At 47.2% G+C, this 15,339-nt stretch overlaps 1 protein-coding gene across 1 annotated transcript in view; it reads left to right on the top strand.

Annotated features, from left to right (window-relative positions):
* The window catches only part of STK10 (serine/threonine kinase 10), a 129,414-nt gene that overhangs the window by 25,699 nt on the left and 88,376 nt on the right, over positions 1-15,339 (top strand). Inside the window, exon 2 of the mRNA XM_068990477.1 lies at positions 5,157-5,321. Coding sequence (XP_068846578.1) covers positions 5,157-5,321 — 165 coding nt within the window. The remainder of the gene's footprint in view (positions 1-5,156; positions 5,322-15,339) is intronic.

Raw genomic sequence — 15,339 nt, 5'->3', positions numbered from 1 at the left:
GTCAACTCTTTGCATGAGGTGGCCAAAGTACTGGAGCTTCAGCTTTAGCATCATTCCTTGCAAAGAACACCCAGGGCTGATCTCCTTTAGAATGGACTGGTTGGATCTCCTTGCAGTCCAAGGGACTCTCAAGAGTCTTCTCCAACACCACAGTTCAAAAGCATCAATTCTTTGGCGCTCAGCTTTCTTCACAGTCCAACTCTCACATCCATACATGACCACTGGAAAAACTATAGCCTTGACTAGACAGACCTTTGTTGGCAAAGTAATGTCTCTGCTTTTCAATATGCTATCTAGGTTGGTCATAACTTTCCTTCCAAGGAGTAAGCGTCTTTTAATTTCATGGCTGCAATCACCATCTGCAGTGATTTTGGAGCCCAAAAAAATAAAGTCTGACACCGTTTCCACTGTTTCCCCGTCTATTTCCCATGAAGTGATGGGACCAGATGCCACCATCTTTGTTTTCTGAATGTTGAGCTTTAAGCCAACTTTTTCACTCTCCTCTTTCACTTTCATCAAGAGGCTCTTTAGTTCTTCTTTGCTTTCTGCCATAAGGGTGGTGTCATCTGCATATCTGAGGTTATTGATATTTCTCCAAGCAATCTTAATTCCAGCTTGTGTTTCCTCCTGCCCAGCATTTCTCATGGTGTACTCTGCATAGAAGTTAATTAAGCAAGGTGACAATATACAGCCTTGACGTACTCCTTTTCCTATTTGGAACCACTCTGTTGTTCCATGTCCAGTACTGACTGTTGCTTCCTGAACTGCATATAGGTTTCTCAAGAGGCAGGTCAGGTGGTCTGCCATTCCCATCTCTTTCAGAATTTTCCACAGTTTATTGTGATCCACACAGTCAAAGGCTTTGGAATAGTCAATAAAGCAGAAGTAGATGTTTTTCTGGAACTCTCTTGCTTTTTCCATGATCCAGTGGATGTTGGCAATTTGATCTCTGGTTCTTCTGCCTTTTCTAAAACCAGCTTGAACATCTGGAAGTTCACGGTTCACATACTGCTGAAGCCTGGCTTGGAGAATTTTGAGCATTGCTTTACTAGCGTGATGAGATGAGTGCAATTGTGTGGTAGGTTGAGCATTCTTTGGCATTGCCTTTCTTTGGGATTGGAATGAAAACACCTTTTCCAGTCCTGTGGCCACTGCTGAGTTTTCCAAATTTGCTGGCATATTGAGTGTAGCACTTTCACAGCATCATCTTTCAGGATTTGAAACAGCTCAACTGGAATGCCATCACCTCCACTAGCTCTGTTCGTAGTGATGCTTCCTGAGGCCCACTTGACTTCACATTCCAGGATGTCTGGCTCTAGGTGAGTGATCACACCATCGTGATTATCTTGGTCATGAAGATCTTTTTTGTGCAGTTCTTCCGTGTATTCTTGCCACCTCTTCTTAATATCTTCTGCTTCTGTTAGGTCCATACCATTTCTGTCCTTTATCGAGCCCATCGTAGTATTTCCATATAAGCTGTGCACACCCTTCTGTATACTTTAAACATCTGTAGATTACATTTAATACCGAAGTCTGTGTAAATGCTATGTAAATAGTTGTAAATATGTAACATGTAGATGATATGTAAATAATTGCCAGGCACGTGGCAAATTCAAGCTTTGCTTTTTGGAACTTTCTGATTTTTTTTCCTGAATATTTTTGATCTTCAGTTGGTTGACTCTGAGGATGTGGAACTTAGGATCCAGGAGGACTGTCTGTGCCCTGTTTTGTCACTTCATTCATCTGCTGATGGACACTTGGGTTGTTTCCACCATTTGGCTCCTGTAAATAGCGCTGCTGTGAACATTGGTGTACAGAGACTGCTCAAATTCCTGCTTGCAGGTCTTTTGCAGATATGCCTAGGAGTGGAACTGCTGGGCCGTATGGTAGTTCTATGTTTAACCTTTTGAGAAACCGCCAAGCTCTTTTCCACAGCAGCTGTACTGCTTTTCTGCCCACGAGCAATGCACAGAGGTACCAATTTTTCCACGTCCTCAACACTTATTTTCCATTTTTAGAGAATTATATCTATCCTTGTAGATGTGAAATTCTCTCACTCTCTTTTTCATCAAATAAGAAACCTTTGTTAGAACCAGGTGAAGTGCATCTATGAAAAACTCTTAATTTCGCTTTTAATATATGTGACATAATGCAAATAAATGCTCAAAACATTCTTTTAACACTTTAAAGCAATACAGGGGGTGTAAAAGTGTCCTTTGTCTCTGTCCCCATTTCAGCCTCCTCCCCAGCCTGCTGTCAGGCAATATTTTTCCAGAGTTTTCCATGCATTTACATTTCATGTGTGAGCATTTATGAAAAAGTAGTTTTCCATTTTTTTAAATATAAAAAGCATCATACCACTTTTTATTTTTCAGTGACGTGGGTCTTTTACAGAACAGCCAGGAATCTTTCCAGGCTGTGTTATGCCCAAAGTCCGAGTCCCCAAAACTGAGAGAATAAGACATCCACAGCAGTGCAAAAGCATGAAGGGGTTTATTGCTAGCTCGAGCTAGGGCTCACATCTCATCCAGCACAGTGGAGTCTCGACGAGAGCTCTGAGCTCTGAATCACATCTACTTTTATACAGACGGTTCTTTGTTCCTGTAACAGCATAGCTGATTGGTTAAACCGTAAGCGCACACGGGACTTTTAAACCTCTCATCCCTATCGGGATTGGCTCAGGTCTGGCGCAGGAGCGGGGCTACGGGGATTTTTTCTGATTGGTTGAGCTACACTGCCTGCGGAGTTCCCAGTGCCTCAGCTTTCCTAGAGACTAAACCTCAGGCCTAGCCTGCCCCTTAGAGCCTGTCCTGGCTCCAGTTTGGTCCTAACATTCCCCCCTGTCTTCAGCTACATGGAGGAATCTTCCTCTTTATTTCGGGGCAGGGCCCGATACTGTTGCCTCAGTACCATCAGTTGGACGGTATTGACGCGGTCTTTTACAAAGGCAACAAGCTTAGTTATTATGCATGGACCAAAAGTAAGTATTAATAGTAGCACTATTAGAGGGCCCACCAGGGTGGAAATTAGCATTGTTAACCACAGGGACTGTTGGAACCAGGTCTCAAATCAATTTTGAGACTTTTTTTTTTTTTGATTTAGCCCTTCTCTTATCTTGGCCAGGGACTCCCTAATTACCCCTGAGTGATTTACCTAAAAACAACGTTCTTCCCCTAACACAGCACATAGGCCCCCTGAGAGACTTCATACTCAAGGTACTTTTTGGGAATTGGGGCGGAGGTCTCTTTCTTCTGTAACTTCTTCCTGCTGTGCATGGGCGTAGGCCTGCCTAGCAGAGCAGAAGTCTCTCTACCTGATCTAAGTTGGGGTTTTTCACATCTGAAACCAGCTTCTACCCTTGTAGTTGCAGCAGTTTAGTTGGCCCCTCTCAGAGATGAAATAGACAAGGGCCAAACAAGAGACCTAACAGGATGGTCATCTCTGGTCCCCGGAAACAGAAGGCAGCATTTGGGGTGAGGGTTGTGGGCTTTGTGGCCCCTTCTGATTGGCTGGTGGTGAGGCAACAGAGCTGTGCTCCAGGAATCTTGTCTTCAGTCTGAAGTTACCATCTTCCACCTGGGTCGGGGCTCAAAGACATTGCTATGCATGTTTCTTTGAGTGGGAACCAGGACTCTGTCTGGAGGCTGTACCAGCCTTTGATTGTTTCTGTTTTTGTATCCCCTCCCTTCCCTGATTAGCAATTGTTTGAATCCGTGCCTTGGAATTCAGGGAAGGCCAAGGAGGCTGAACAAAGTCTATATCCTACAGATAAGAAATGGAGAACACAGAGCAGATCTGTACTCCAGAGCCCCACAGAGTCCCGCTCAGTTTTAATTTTAGGGAACTAGGCGACAATGACTATGATAGCTTCCTGTCAAAATGGGGCATAGGACTGCCCCAGCTTGGAGCAATACAAGCTCTAATCTGAAAGTACACCCATAGCATCACCTATTTTCCAGGATATCTGAACTGTAGCTACTCTACTTTGACTTTTAATTGTAAACTATTTTTTAATAGCCAAAGCAGATTTTACCGTTAATGACGTCAGTGTTTTTCTAGATAAGAGAAGATGCAAGAATTGGGACTCATAAAATCTTCTCCTGAAAAGATCTAACTATCTGACGGCCTGTTCTGCCAGTTTTTCCCAGAGCACAGAGTGCCTCATTCCTGATTTTTACCCTGAACTCCTTTCAGGGGCGTTGCAAGTCAGCAGTTGCAGCGGCCATGATTTAATCTTTGTAGATGCGGATAGCGAGTGTCAGTCTTCAGTTGGCAGAGCCCCTTTGTGCTCATAAACTTGACCATGATTATGAGGGGGGTGCACTTCATGACCATTTTATCCCATGGTGCTGAGAATGTCCATTCTCAGGTTTGGCAAAGATTCTGTTGACAGGCCACTCAATGTGCTGTTACTGGATTAGGCCATAAAACAGTATCCAAAATTCTCTGGACCACCTATCTTATTAGCTTCTTGGTCCAGGAAAATATTCCCTCTTGTTGCTTCTTGCCATATCTAGAGTTACACTATTACCATCATCGATCTCATATGGGACTATATATTATTCTATTAGAGGCCTCATACACACATTTGACAGTGTAAGAAACAGCAATTTTGTAAGACAGGGGAAATACAAATAACATAGCCAGCAGTATTAGTAAAGTCACAAGTACGACTTATGTTAAGAACTTCCGTTAGATGTAGCCCAGTATATCTTCAGGTCATCTGACTTAGTCTGTCCTGTAGAATCTTTATCTTCCAGGGAAATTATATATTGGCACCATCTATAAGGCGCATAGCCCAGTTTTCTAGTGTTACTAGACTGATTATCTTTAGAGCCTGTCCTGGCTTCAGTTTGGTCCTAACAGCTGTTTGTAGATCTATGCTGTTCTTGTATTTTTATTTATCCCATAGTACAGGTGTCTTGTACTTAAAGTTTTTGTTACTAACCACAGACCAGGGTTTGTCTCACATGCCCCTGTGCTGACATCACGAGAGAGTGCTGGCCATTGTTCAGAGCAGCGGACCTTCTGCTGCGGCCCCTTATTTGCGTCTGGACATCCGGCCTGTGTCCCCCCGCGCGGCCTCTCTGAGCTAGCCCCAGCCGTCGGCTTCCTGCCGACCAGGCCTGCTGACCTTCCGTGTCTCTGCTTTTCAGGCCAAGAACAAGGAGACGGGTGCCTTGGCCGCGGCCAAGGTAATCGAGACCAACAGCGAGGAGGAGCTGGAAGATTACATCGTGGAGATCGAGATCCTGGCCACCTGCGACCACCCCTACATCGTGAAGCTCCTGGGCGCCTACTACTATGACGGGAAGCTGTGGGTAAGGGTGCCTCGGGCCCGTGGCAATGCCACCGGGCCCTGCGTGGTTCTGAGGGCCGCGGCTCTTTCTCCGCTGCTGCTTTGGGGGCACGGTGAAGTGTGCTCCTCTTTCTGCAGAGCCTCTCCACTGCGGGGCTGAGTGTAGTGCTACGGAGCAGAAAGGAATTCAGAAGCTCTACTGCCTGGCCTCAAACCACAGCTATGCTTGGATACCTGTAGGCAAGTTATTAACTTCTCCTTGCCTCAGTTTCCCCAGCTGTAAGATGGGGATGATGCCAGTACCTAGCACACTGAGTTGTTTTGGAGATGATATGAGCTAACTGATGCTTGGAAGAATAGCTGGCCCATGTCAGAGTTCGCTGAGTGTGAGCTATTTTAGTATTTGTTCTGGTGGCATTGTCTCTGCTACTGTGGCAGCCACTCCAGGGGGCTTCCTTTCAGTGGCAGCACTCAAGGGGCCCCGTATAGCCCCCACTCTCTGGCTGCGCCCTCGTATTTTGAGATGCACAGTGCAGGTGCGTCAAAGCCCCGCCTTCCCGGCTCAGCATCCCCCTTGGAGGAGTTCCGGGCTGCCCTGGTTTTCAGAACCTGCCCTGCGAATGGCTCCGCCATTGACATTCTTCTAGCCTCTCAGTTTATAAAACCCAGACGTCCTAGAAGGTACGTGTTTCCATACTCCCATTTTCAGCCAGTATTGTGCCCATCAAACATCATATTTATGTCTCCCAAACTCAGCCGAACATTTGTAACGAAATGATGTGCAGGTAATCTCATGAATTAATAGATGCAACTGGAAAACTGTCAGACTCACTGGTAGATGGTTTGCAAAGGGAGCAAGTGTCAGAGGGGCTGGGCCTTTGGGAGTGAACCAGATCTGCGTGAGCAGTCCAGGCTCATGGCAGCACAGTTACCGGTTGTCAGCAATGATTTGGAGGTCAGGAGGGGATTTTTTTTTTTTTTTGGTTGCACATCTTGTGGGATCTTACTTCCCCAGTCAAGCATGAAACCTGGGCCAATGGCAGTGACAATACTGAGTCTTAACCACTGGACCACCAGGGAATTCCCAGGAGGGAATGTTTTAAGCATTGGACCTCCTATCATGATAGTTTATCATGTATAGGGAGAGTGTCATGTGTGTTAGACACATTTTAGGAAATTATTGGGCAGTCTGAGTTGCTATGTCATGCTTTATAGTTTTTCCCATTTGAAATAATGAGAAATAGACACCAAGTTGAGTCTTGGAGTCAGAATGCCTGCTTTTTAGGAACAGAGCTACTGATGCTTAATGGGGAAATCTGTGTTTCATTTGAGAAAGGGATCCTGTTATTTAAGAAAACCAAAGGAGTGGTTTAGAAACCACTGTCAAAGTTCATCCCTCTCATTTCAGAGAAATGAGGAAAGCCAGTGTCCGAGGGGGATGAGAAACTTGGCCGTCTACCCTGCCCATACCTTTGTCCACTAAAACTGGTTGCCCGCCAGCGGAGGCCAGCTTCTCTTTGCTTCTCTGAGCATCTCCTTGGGGAGTCTTCTAGTTATCACTGGGGGCAATAAAACCACCATCACCTGCCTATCAGCTGAAGATTTCAAAGCCCTTCCTCATTCACTGTCTCTGGCGCCTTGGAAGGTGATCCAGGCAAGGAGACTGGTTACCCTTTTCCAAAGAGGAGGCAACAGAGACACAGAGAGGGCAGGCGCCTTGCTCATGGCCACACAGCTGACACCGATGCATTTCTTCTGTCTTGATTCACGGAGCTGCTTTTTAGACAGTTTTAATTTTTTTAAGAAATTAAAATTTTAAATACATGGTTATCAGAAAAATGAGAGTATACAGAAAAGCAAAAGATTAATGTCACCTGAATATACCAAAGATAATCATTTTTAATAATATAATAAATTTTTCTAGACTTTTTCTATATCTACACACAGGTTTCTTTTTTTAAAGATGAACTTATACCAGACTTGCTACTTCACTCTTACTCTTTTTGTTTAAGATATATTAAGAGCGACGTTTCATATTTTAGGGAAACACCTGCATCTTTGTCTTTTCTTTTTCTATAGAATTCCATCTTCTGACTACTAAGCAGTTAGGCTGTTGCTTTTGTTTTTTATTGCTGTTATAAACAACTCTGTGGTGGGCATCTTTGAATTTTTAATGTTCTTGCTTGAGAATCTCTTTAGGAGAATTTTTAAGATTTTTAAATCTATCACCATACTGGCTTCACAGAGTCAATTTTGATATCATACAATTGAGTTTTTCCATCTCACCACCTACCCACAACACACACACCCATCCATCTATCCATCCAGCTCTCCATCTAGTCAGCCCTCATTGGATTGCTAATGACGTACGTATTGAGGAAAACATCTTTTATACATCTGTTCCCATTATTGTTTGTGGCTGTTTACCAAGTTCATTACTTTTCCAAGGCCAGAGATAATGCCAACTACAGCTAATATTTATTGAAGGCTTACTGTGTGCTGGGCCTTTTGCTGTGCATTTCACTCGCATTATGTCATTAACCATATTCTTTGAGGCTGTTGCTTTATTTTCATCTTATAGATGAAAGTGAGAAAGAAAGATGCTAAGTCAGTCTCCCGCCTCCCCTGCTAGGCCACACAGCTGGAAAGTAGCCGAGTTAGAAAACCGATGGAGGAAAAGGACAGTTTGTAACTGGACAGTGAAGCAGTGAAGTTGGTCAAATAGATACACCAGAATTTTCTGTCCCAAAGTCGTCACTTTAGGCTGGTACTTTCTTATCCAGGGCTACTGCTGTGGCCAAAACCATTTTTCGCCCGCCTCTTCTGTAGCTGCGCCTACGCCCTACATTTGTTACTTTGTAGCCCTTTAAAGGTGTTGTCTCTCATTTCTGATTTGGGTTTTAGACATTGTGAAATCATGGAAGGTGGCTGGAACTGGGTGGATCGAGAAGGTTTCAAGCAGTGTCAGCCTGGGCCGAGGAGTGGAGGTGCGAGAGCTGCGACCTGTTGGGATCCTGGGAATGCTAGGATTGGTGGGTCGACCAGCATGTCGTACAAAATGAGGGCAGTCGTTGGAGGCAGGGTCCTGGAGGGCCTTGAATGCCAAGGTGACGGTTTACACTTGGTCTTTTAGATCAGCGGTTCTCAAAGTACAGCCTTTCAGACCAGTAGTAGCAGCAGCACCACGGACCTTGTTAGAAATGCTGAATATTAGGTCCCAGCTCAGAGCTGCTGAATCAGAAACTCTGGGAAGGGGCCCTGCTGTCTGTTTAAGGAGCCTTCTAGGTGACTCTGATGCTTGTTGAAGTTTGAGAACTATTGCTGAAGGCAATAGGGACCCAGTGGCAGTCTCAAGGGGGAGAGACACACATTTAGAAAGAAATCAGGTCTGAGGGGGCAAGAGTGAGAGCACCCAGGCTGACCAGGAAGTGGTCAGAATGGACGAGGCCGGAAGTCCAAGGATGTGAGACGGGGGCACCATTGGTCAGAAAATCGTTTAGAGGAAGGAACCTTTGAACTGGATCTTAAAGAATGCGTAGGAGTTCTCCAAGGGGTGAGAGAGGGAAGGGCAGTCTGAAGGGCGGCATGGATGAAAGTGTGGAAGAGAGGAGTCTCATTCTCAAATACTAGGTTAAAGGTGCACCAGCTTTATGGTGTTTCCTTCTGTGGGATGACTGTGGGCCCCATCCTGTGTCCAGGCTCGGGTGCTCTCTGTGGCTCCAGGAGCCAGCTTTTCTGTGTGGGTGTCTTTGACAAAATCAGCCTTGACCTGGGGTCTGCTTTCAGGGGCTGGGCTTTAGGATGAGAAACTGACCGTTGCCCTGGCATCCTGGGCGTCTTGCCCGGCCATGGCAGTCGGGACGGAATTTTCCCCAGTGGGGTGGAGGTCACTCACCAAACCACCCCACCTGCAATCTGACAAGACTGACTCATTTTCTTCTAGAGTTTTTAATCTTTGCCAAACCCTTCTCTTGGTTTCTTATGACCACTTCTGCTTTTGAATACAAATGGTGCAAGTGGTATTCTAAACTAGCACTATACAATAGAAATATAATGTGAGCCATATGTATAATTTAAAAATTTCTAATTACTACATTAAAGCAAAAATAAACTAATGAAATTAATTAAAGTAAAAGAATTTATTTAACCTAGTATATAAAACATTATCATTCTGACATGTAGTCAATAAAAAAATACTGATGAGGTATTTTAGTTGTTTTCCATTTAAAGTCTTCAAATCTAGTATGTGCTGCACACTTACAGCGCATCTCAGTTTAGGAGCTGAAGTTTCATCAGAAATGTTTCCTCTGTATTTAGATATCATGAAATTTCTGGATGAAAAAGCAGATTCATGTCCTCAGGTTGTTACAGTGTTCTTAAACGTATCCCAATAGTACAGTCAAATATCAGTTTTTTAATTTAAATTAATTAAAAGGGAATAGACTGATCATTCAGTTCTATGCTAGCCACGTTTCAAGTGCTGAAGAGCCACATGTGGTTCTGTGTGGCTCAGCAGCCACATAGTGGCTATTGCCTTAGACAGTGTAGACCATGCTGCTCGGGATGTATACCCAGGCCTCGCAGACAGGCGAGTGCGGGAAACCCTGGGCTGATCTCATGAATTTCCTTTGGTTTATAACTGCCCCTCCCCGGTTCCCACCCCTTGCCATGACCAGATTTTGATGTCTGGGAAAGCCTTTCAAGGGTTGGGTCTCTTCCTACAGGGGAGTGAGAATGGCATGGTGGTACGTGTTTAACAGTCAGCTCTCTGGGAAGAACAGCCCTAGTTGATAGCATCTGCCAGTGTCTGTGGTGTAAATATTCCCACCATGGTCAATTTCAAGCTAAAACAAAATGTCACTTACAGAGCTGCAGGACCACTCCACGATGAAGTTATTTCTGCCATACAGATATGATAGATGTAAACAGCCTCAAGAGTAGAGATAACAGTAGAAAGTGCTAAAATAATTAGAGAATTGATGCGTCTTGAGTGTTTATCACCTTTGTTGTCTTTAATACAGTTTTTAAAATAATAAGGTTACATAACTTAATTTTAAACATAGGTTATATTACTAGGTTACAAAAATTCCTGAAAATTTAGCACAGTCCTCACAAGCCAGTGAAAGCTGGCTCTGGCACACCCCTGGATTCAGATGAGTGTTGTGTTGACTAAACCACGGACTGCTACAGCTGGGTGTCACGCAGCCAACGTCTCATTTGAAAAATGAGACAACTGCGCACCAGAGAGGGTCTTAGTTAGTTCAGTCGCTCAGTCATGTCCGACCCTTTGCGACCCTACAGACTGCAGCACGCCAGGCTTCCCTGTCCATCACCAACTCCCAGAGTTTACTCAAACTCATGTCCATTGAGTTGGTGATGCCATCCAACCATCCCATCCTCTCATCCCCTTCTCATCCCACCTTCAATCTTTCCCAGCATCACCATCTTTTCCAGTGAGTCAGTTCTTCAAATCAGGTGGCCAAAGTTGGAATTTCAGCTAAAGTCACACAATGAATTAGTTACAAGGCCAGACATACAGACGTCAGATACTGTGGATGAGAGACCCTGCTCATGTCACAGTGCCCTTTGAAAAGCCCTTCCACAGCTCTCCAGAATATATTCCAAACCCATTACCTGGAACGTAGGCTGATTATAGTCTGTCTGCCAGCATCTTCCCAGGCCTCCCTCTGCAGCTGTTCAGGCTGCTTGTAGGTGGCACCTCCAGGTCTTTGCATCTAGTGCCTTCCTCCAGGCAGCCCTCTGCAGTGCCATCTGCAGAGTCAGCGGGACCTCTCCTTCCACACTGAGGCCTTTTAGGCTCTCCCAGGCCCCTCTCGGTGGAGCGCACCTCCTCTTCCTCCTCTGTGGTCGCTCATCCTCCCGTCGCGTTTCAGTGCTGATGCCAGTGCTGGTATCCCCCTCCTCTGGTAGGCAGGACCCTGTCTTCATGCTCCTGCAGTGCTGACCCAGAGCAGAGGCAGGAGTGGAGGTCCTGGGGCGCCCCTCCCCTTGTGGGGCCGGCCCCAGGGACAGTGAAGGCAGTAGGGTCCCTGCAACCCACAGAGCGTAGCCTCGGGCCAGTGTTGCCCTTGTTTTTGGCTGAAACAATCCTCTAGCTTTCAGTCGCTTGCAGGGTGGAAGCTTTTCCTGTGCAGAATCTGGCCAGGAAGTGAAGGTGGCTGCGAAGTCCTGCGTGGCAAGCTGTGACGATTCTGAAAGCTCCTGATTGGTTTCTGAGCCCGAGTTTCCCTCAGCCTTTCTACAGGACAGCAAACCTGCTGTCGGATATTACCTGTTCACCATGGGACTCTGGCTCTTGTCTCTAGAAGCTTGGGTCATCTTGGAGGAATTAAGCCTGCAGCCCAGGGTTCTCCATTTATTCATGTGAACAAATGTCTGTTGAATTCCTTCCTTGTGCCCAGTCCTGATCCCGCCCGGAGGATACGGAAATGATCAAGACCAGCCAGATCCCTGGCCTCACTGGGCTCAGAGTCCAGTGGTAGAAGCAGACAGTTTGGAAGCAGATAAAGAAGTAAACGAGAGGACTTCAGCAAGTGAGAAGTGTGTGAAAGAAAAATAGACTGGGAAATGTGATGGAAGTTCTTGGTGGGAGGGGGGCAGGCAGGTCAGGGGCAGATGCTTCAAATAGGATAGATAAGGAAGGCCTTTCTCACGAGGTGACCTTTTAGCTGAGGCCCCAAAGACAGGCTGTAGAGCAGACCTGCAGAAATTTAGAGAGCAGAAATTTCCAGCTAGAGAGAATAGGAAGTATTCTCAGAGGCCTTGAGACAGGACCCAGTGGAGCCTGTAAAGGACCAGACAAAAGTTGTGGCTGGAAGATGGCAGAGGAGGAGAGGCAGAGACCCACATGAAAGAAGACCAGATTCTCTCTGGCCTTGAGCACATTGCTGAGCACCTGCTGTGTGCCAGGCCCTGTTCTGCGGGCTGGGGATTCAGTGGTGAACAAGAGATACAGTTCTTGTGCTCAAGGAGCTTACAGTCTGGTAAGGAAGTCAGCCAATAAGCGCATAAACACATAATTCAGGTAACCATAAGGACCATGATGGATATGACATCAGAGGTGTGACTTGGAACAGGGCAAGACGCCTTGCGTGCATGTTCAGCGGGAGGCCTGTCCGAGAAGGACCCAGCTGAGGGAGGATCCAGGGCTCAGCAAGGGCCCCCGAGGTGAGAGTGTGCTTATCACGTTCAGAGGGGCCGAGGGGCCAGTGTGCCTGGGTTGGGGTGGGGTGCTAGGAGATGACAGGCAGGTAGGGGTTGTGGTCTTATTGTAGGTGTTGGGAGGCCTCGGCGGGGCGGCGGTTTCAGGCAGGCCGGGTCCGCCCTCTTCCTCAGCCATTAGTGGGATTAACTAGTCTGAGTCTTCACTGGCTGATTCTTCTGCGTGTGTCACGTGCATTGCCCTTTTCCCTGCCCTGCGGTGGAGGAAGTGGGGACCAGTCCTGGCTCGTAGCACCAGCTGAGATCTTAGCTGACCGCTGAGTCCTGGCTCTCTACCGCTAAAATGGAAATGATAACAAAACCTCTCCCGTTGTAAGGATTATGTGAGGTGTGCAGGTTAGGCACGGGCAGCAGAGTCTGGCCCAGCGTGGGTGCTTGGTTAATGCCAGTGACTGTCTCTCCCCTCCTCTCACAGTTCTTCCTGTCCGTTCCCACTATGTCCTCTTACTGGGTTTCTGGAAGCCTCTTCTGTTCTGCCTTTTCTGCCTTTTACTCTGAACCTTGTGGAGGGTTTGCTGTGATCACGCCACTGGCCAACAGGATGAAAAGTGATGTCAGGGTGGGTGATGAAGTCAGCACAGGGTGAGGAAAGGCCTTTCTTGCACCCACAGCAGGGCTGGCCTCCGCTCCTGGAGACCTGGCACAGGTCAAGTTCAGAAGCCCCTCTGCCCTCAAGTTTTGTCTGGGCAGAAAGTTTTGCACAAGTTTGTCAGCCCAGGAATCTCCTTGCTGACCACCAAACAAAGCAGTGACTCTTACTTAGCATGGAAGGCCTCCACAGTCGGGGAGCCTTCCTGGATTTCCCCACCCCACCTCCCCCAGGGATGGCCTTGTCATTCTCAGACTTACAGAGCTGTAGTAACACTCTTGGTAGGGCTGCCTCTCCTAAACCTCATTCATTGTGCTACCTCTGGAATAGTTAGTATTTGTTTAAGGTGACTCACTTTTTAGAAGTTAAATATATTTATTGAAAAAGAAACTTTCATCTCACTACCCTAAATGGAAAACTAGGGCCCTCTTGCCATAAATAGAAATAAAGGAAAATAAATCAGTTTGCTCCATTCTGGCCCAATCCCTTTGCCTGCCAAAGCCTTCCACCCTGGGCCTGCACTCCACGTTAGAAGGGATGCTGTCACCGTGGGCCTCCTCGGTGCCCGGCAGCGACTGGGCTCAGAAGGGAGGGTGAGCAGGGGAGGGACTCCTCTCCCCCAGGGCCGTGCGGTGCCCCAGTCTCAGGACCTCCTCTTGGGGACACGCCCCAGGCCAGGGCACTGTTTTGGCTGGTGCATTTGGGCTTGCCAAGCCCGAGAGGCCAGAGGTTGGGGTGGTCCTCTTAGGACTGGCGTGGCCCAGCTTGTCCAGAAACACTTGCGGGACAGAGACTGGGTATGGACCCACCTCTCCCTGGAGGCCACCACCTGGGGGCCAGTGGTCTTGCTCCCCCAGCTCATGTCTCAACTTACATCGTCCCCACCTGCGCTTTCCTGGCATCTTTAGCTGTAGAGCCCTCTGTTGAAATCTAATGGAGCCACAGAGAAAGCAGCAGCTGCCCCAAGCTGGAGGGGCAAGCTTCCCACCACTCCCGTCTGGGGAACACTCCCATGTTCCCCAGAGGAACTCCCAGGCCTTCTGGACTCTGGTCTGCGTCAGGGTTTGGGTCATTTTCTGTGTATGGGGAGCGGGCCTGTATGGTAGGGTGCTTAGCTCTGTCTCTGCCTCTGTCTCCGGTGGCTCAGATGGTAAAGAGTCCGCCTGCAGTGCTGGAGACCCGGGTTAGATCTCTGGGTCAGGAAGATCCCCTGGAGAAGGGAATGGCTACCCATTTCCAGTATTCTTGCCTAGAGAATCCCATGGATGGAGGAGCCTGGCGGGTTACAGTCCATGGGGTCATAACAGTCGGACACGACTGGGCACATGTGCACGGCCTCGGTGTTGCCAGATGTCCCCTGGGGACCAAATCGCCCTCAGTTGAGGCCCGTGCCTCTCCCGCTCACAGCCTCTTGTGTTGTTGGGAGGAGCCAGTCAGGCCGTGAGCTGGGTCACAACTGAGGATGTCGGGCTAGGACAGACCCACGTAGATTTTGTTTCGCACACGAGATGGTTGTAGGAATTTGCTGCTAGCATTTTGTTGGCCTATGGACATTTTTTTTTTTTTTTAGAACAACCAGCAGATGTGGCAGCAGTTGCCTGAGGCTGGGCAGCAGTGACCCCTCAGGTGGAGATTTGCTCTCTAATTAGCCTCAGACCTCACTACTCCCTAATGTCCCCCAATACTGAGCCTGAGGGCTGTTTGTCCCTGGCACACACCACTGGTTTTCTTTCTTTTTTTAAAAAAATGATCAAACTGCAGTTGATTTACAGTGTTGTGTTAATTTCTTCTGTACCGAATGACTCGGTAATATATATGTGCAATCTTCCTCGTACGCTTTTCCATCGTGGTTCCGTGTAGGGCATTGATTGACTAACAGTTCCCTGTGCTATCCGGTGGGGCCTTGTTGTTTGTGTCCATCCTGTATGTGATAGTTCACATCTGCTAATGCCAAACCCCCAATCCTTCCTTCCCCAGGCCCCTCCGCCTTGGCAACTGTAAGTCTGTTCCCTGTATCTGTCACTGTTTTTCTCAAAGTAGAAGTGAGAGGATCTATTTCTCATCCTATGTCTCTATCAAATGAGGAAAGTACAGATAACTAAGAGGACTGTGTTTTCCCAGAAAATTGTGCAAGATGACTGTTTTTTCATAGAGTCAGGGCTGCTTTGCCCGTAACTGAGCTTCCCAGATCTGGTGGTGTTTAAACCAG

This window comes from Capricornis sumatraensis, chromosome 18 (genome assembly GCF_032405125.1).
Source record: "Capricornis sumatraensis isolate serow.1 chromosome 18, serow.2, whole genome shotgun sequence".
Classification (NCBI taxonomy): domain Eukaryota; kingdom Metazoa; phylum Chordata; class Mammalia; order Artiodactyla; family Bovidae; genus Capricornis; species Capricornis sumatraensis.
The sequence above is the reverse complement of the archived record's forward strand: the minus strand, read 5'-3'. Positions and strand labels throughout refer to the sequence as shown.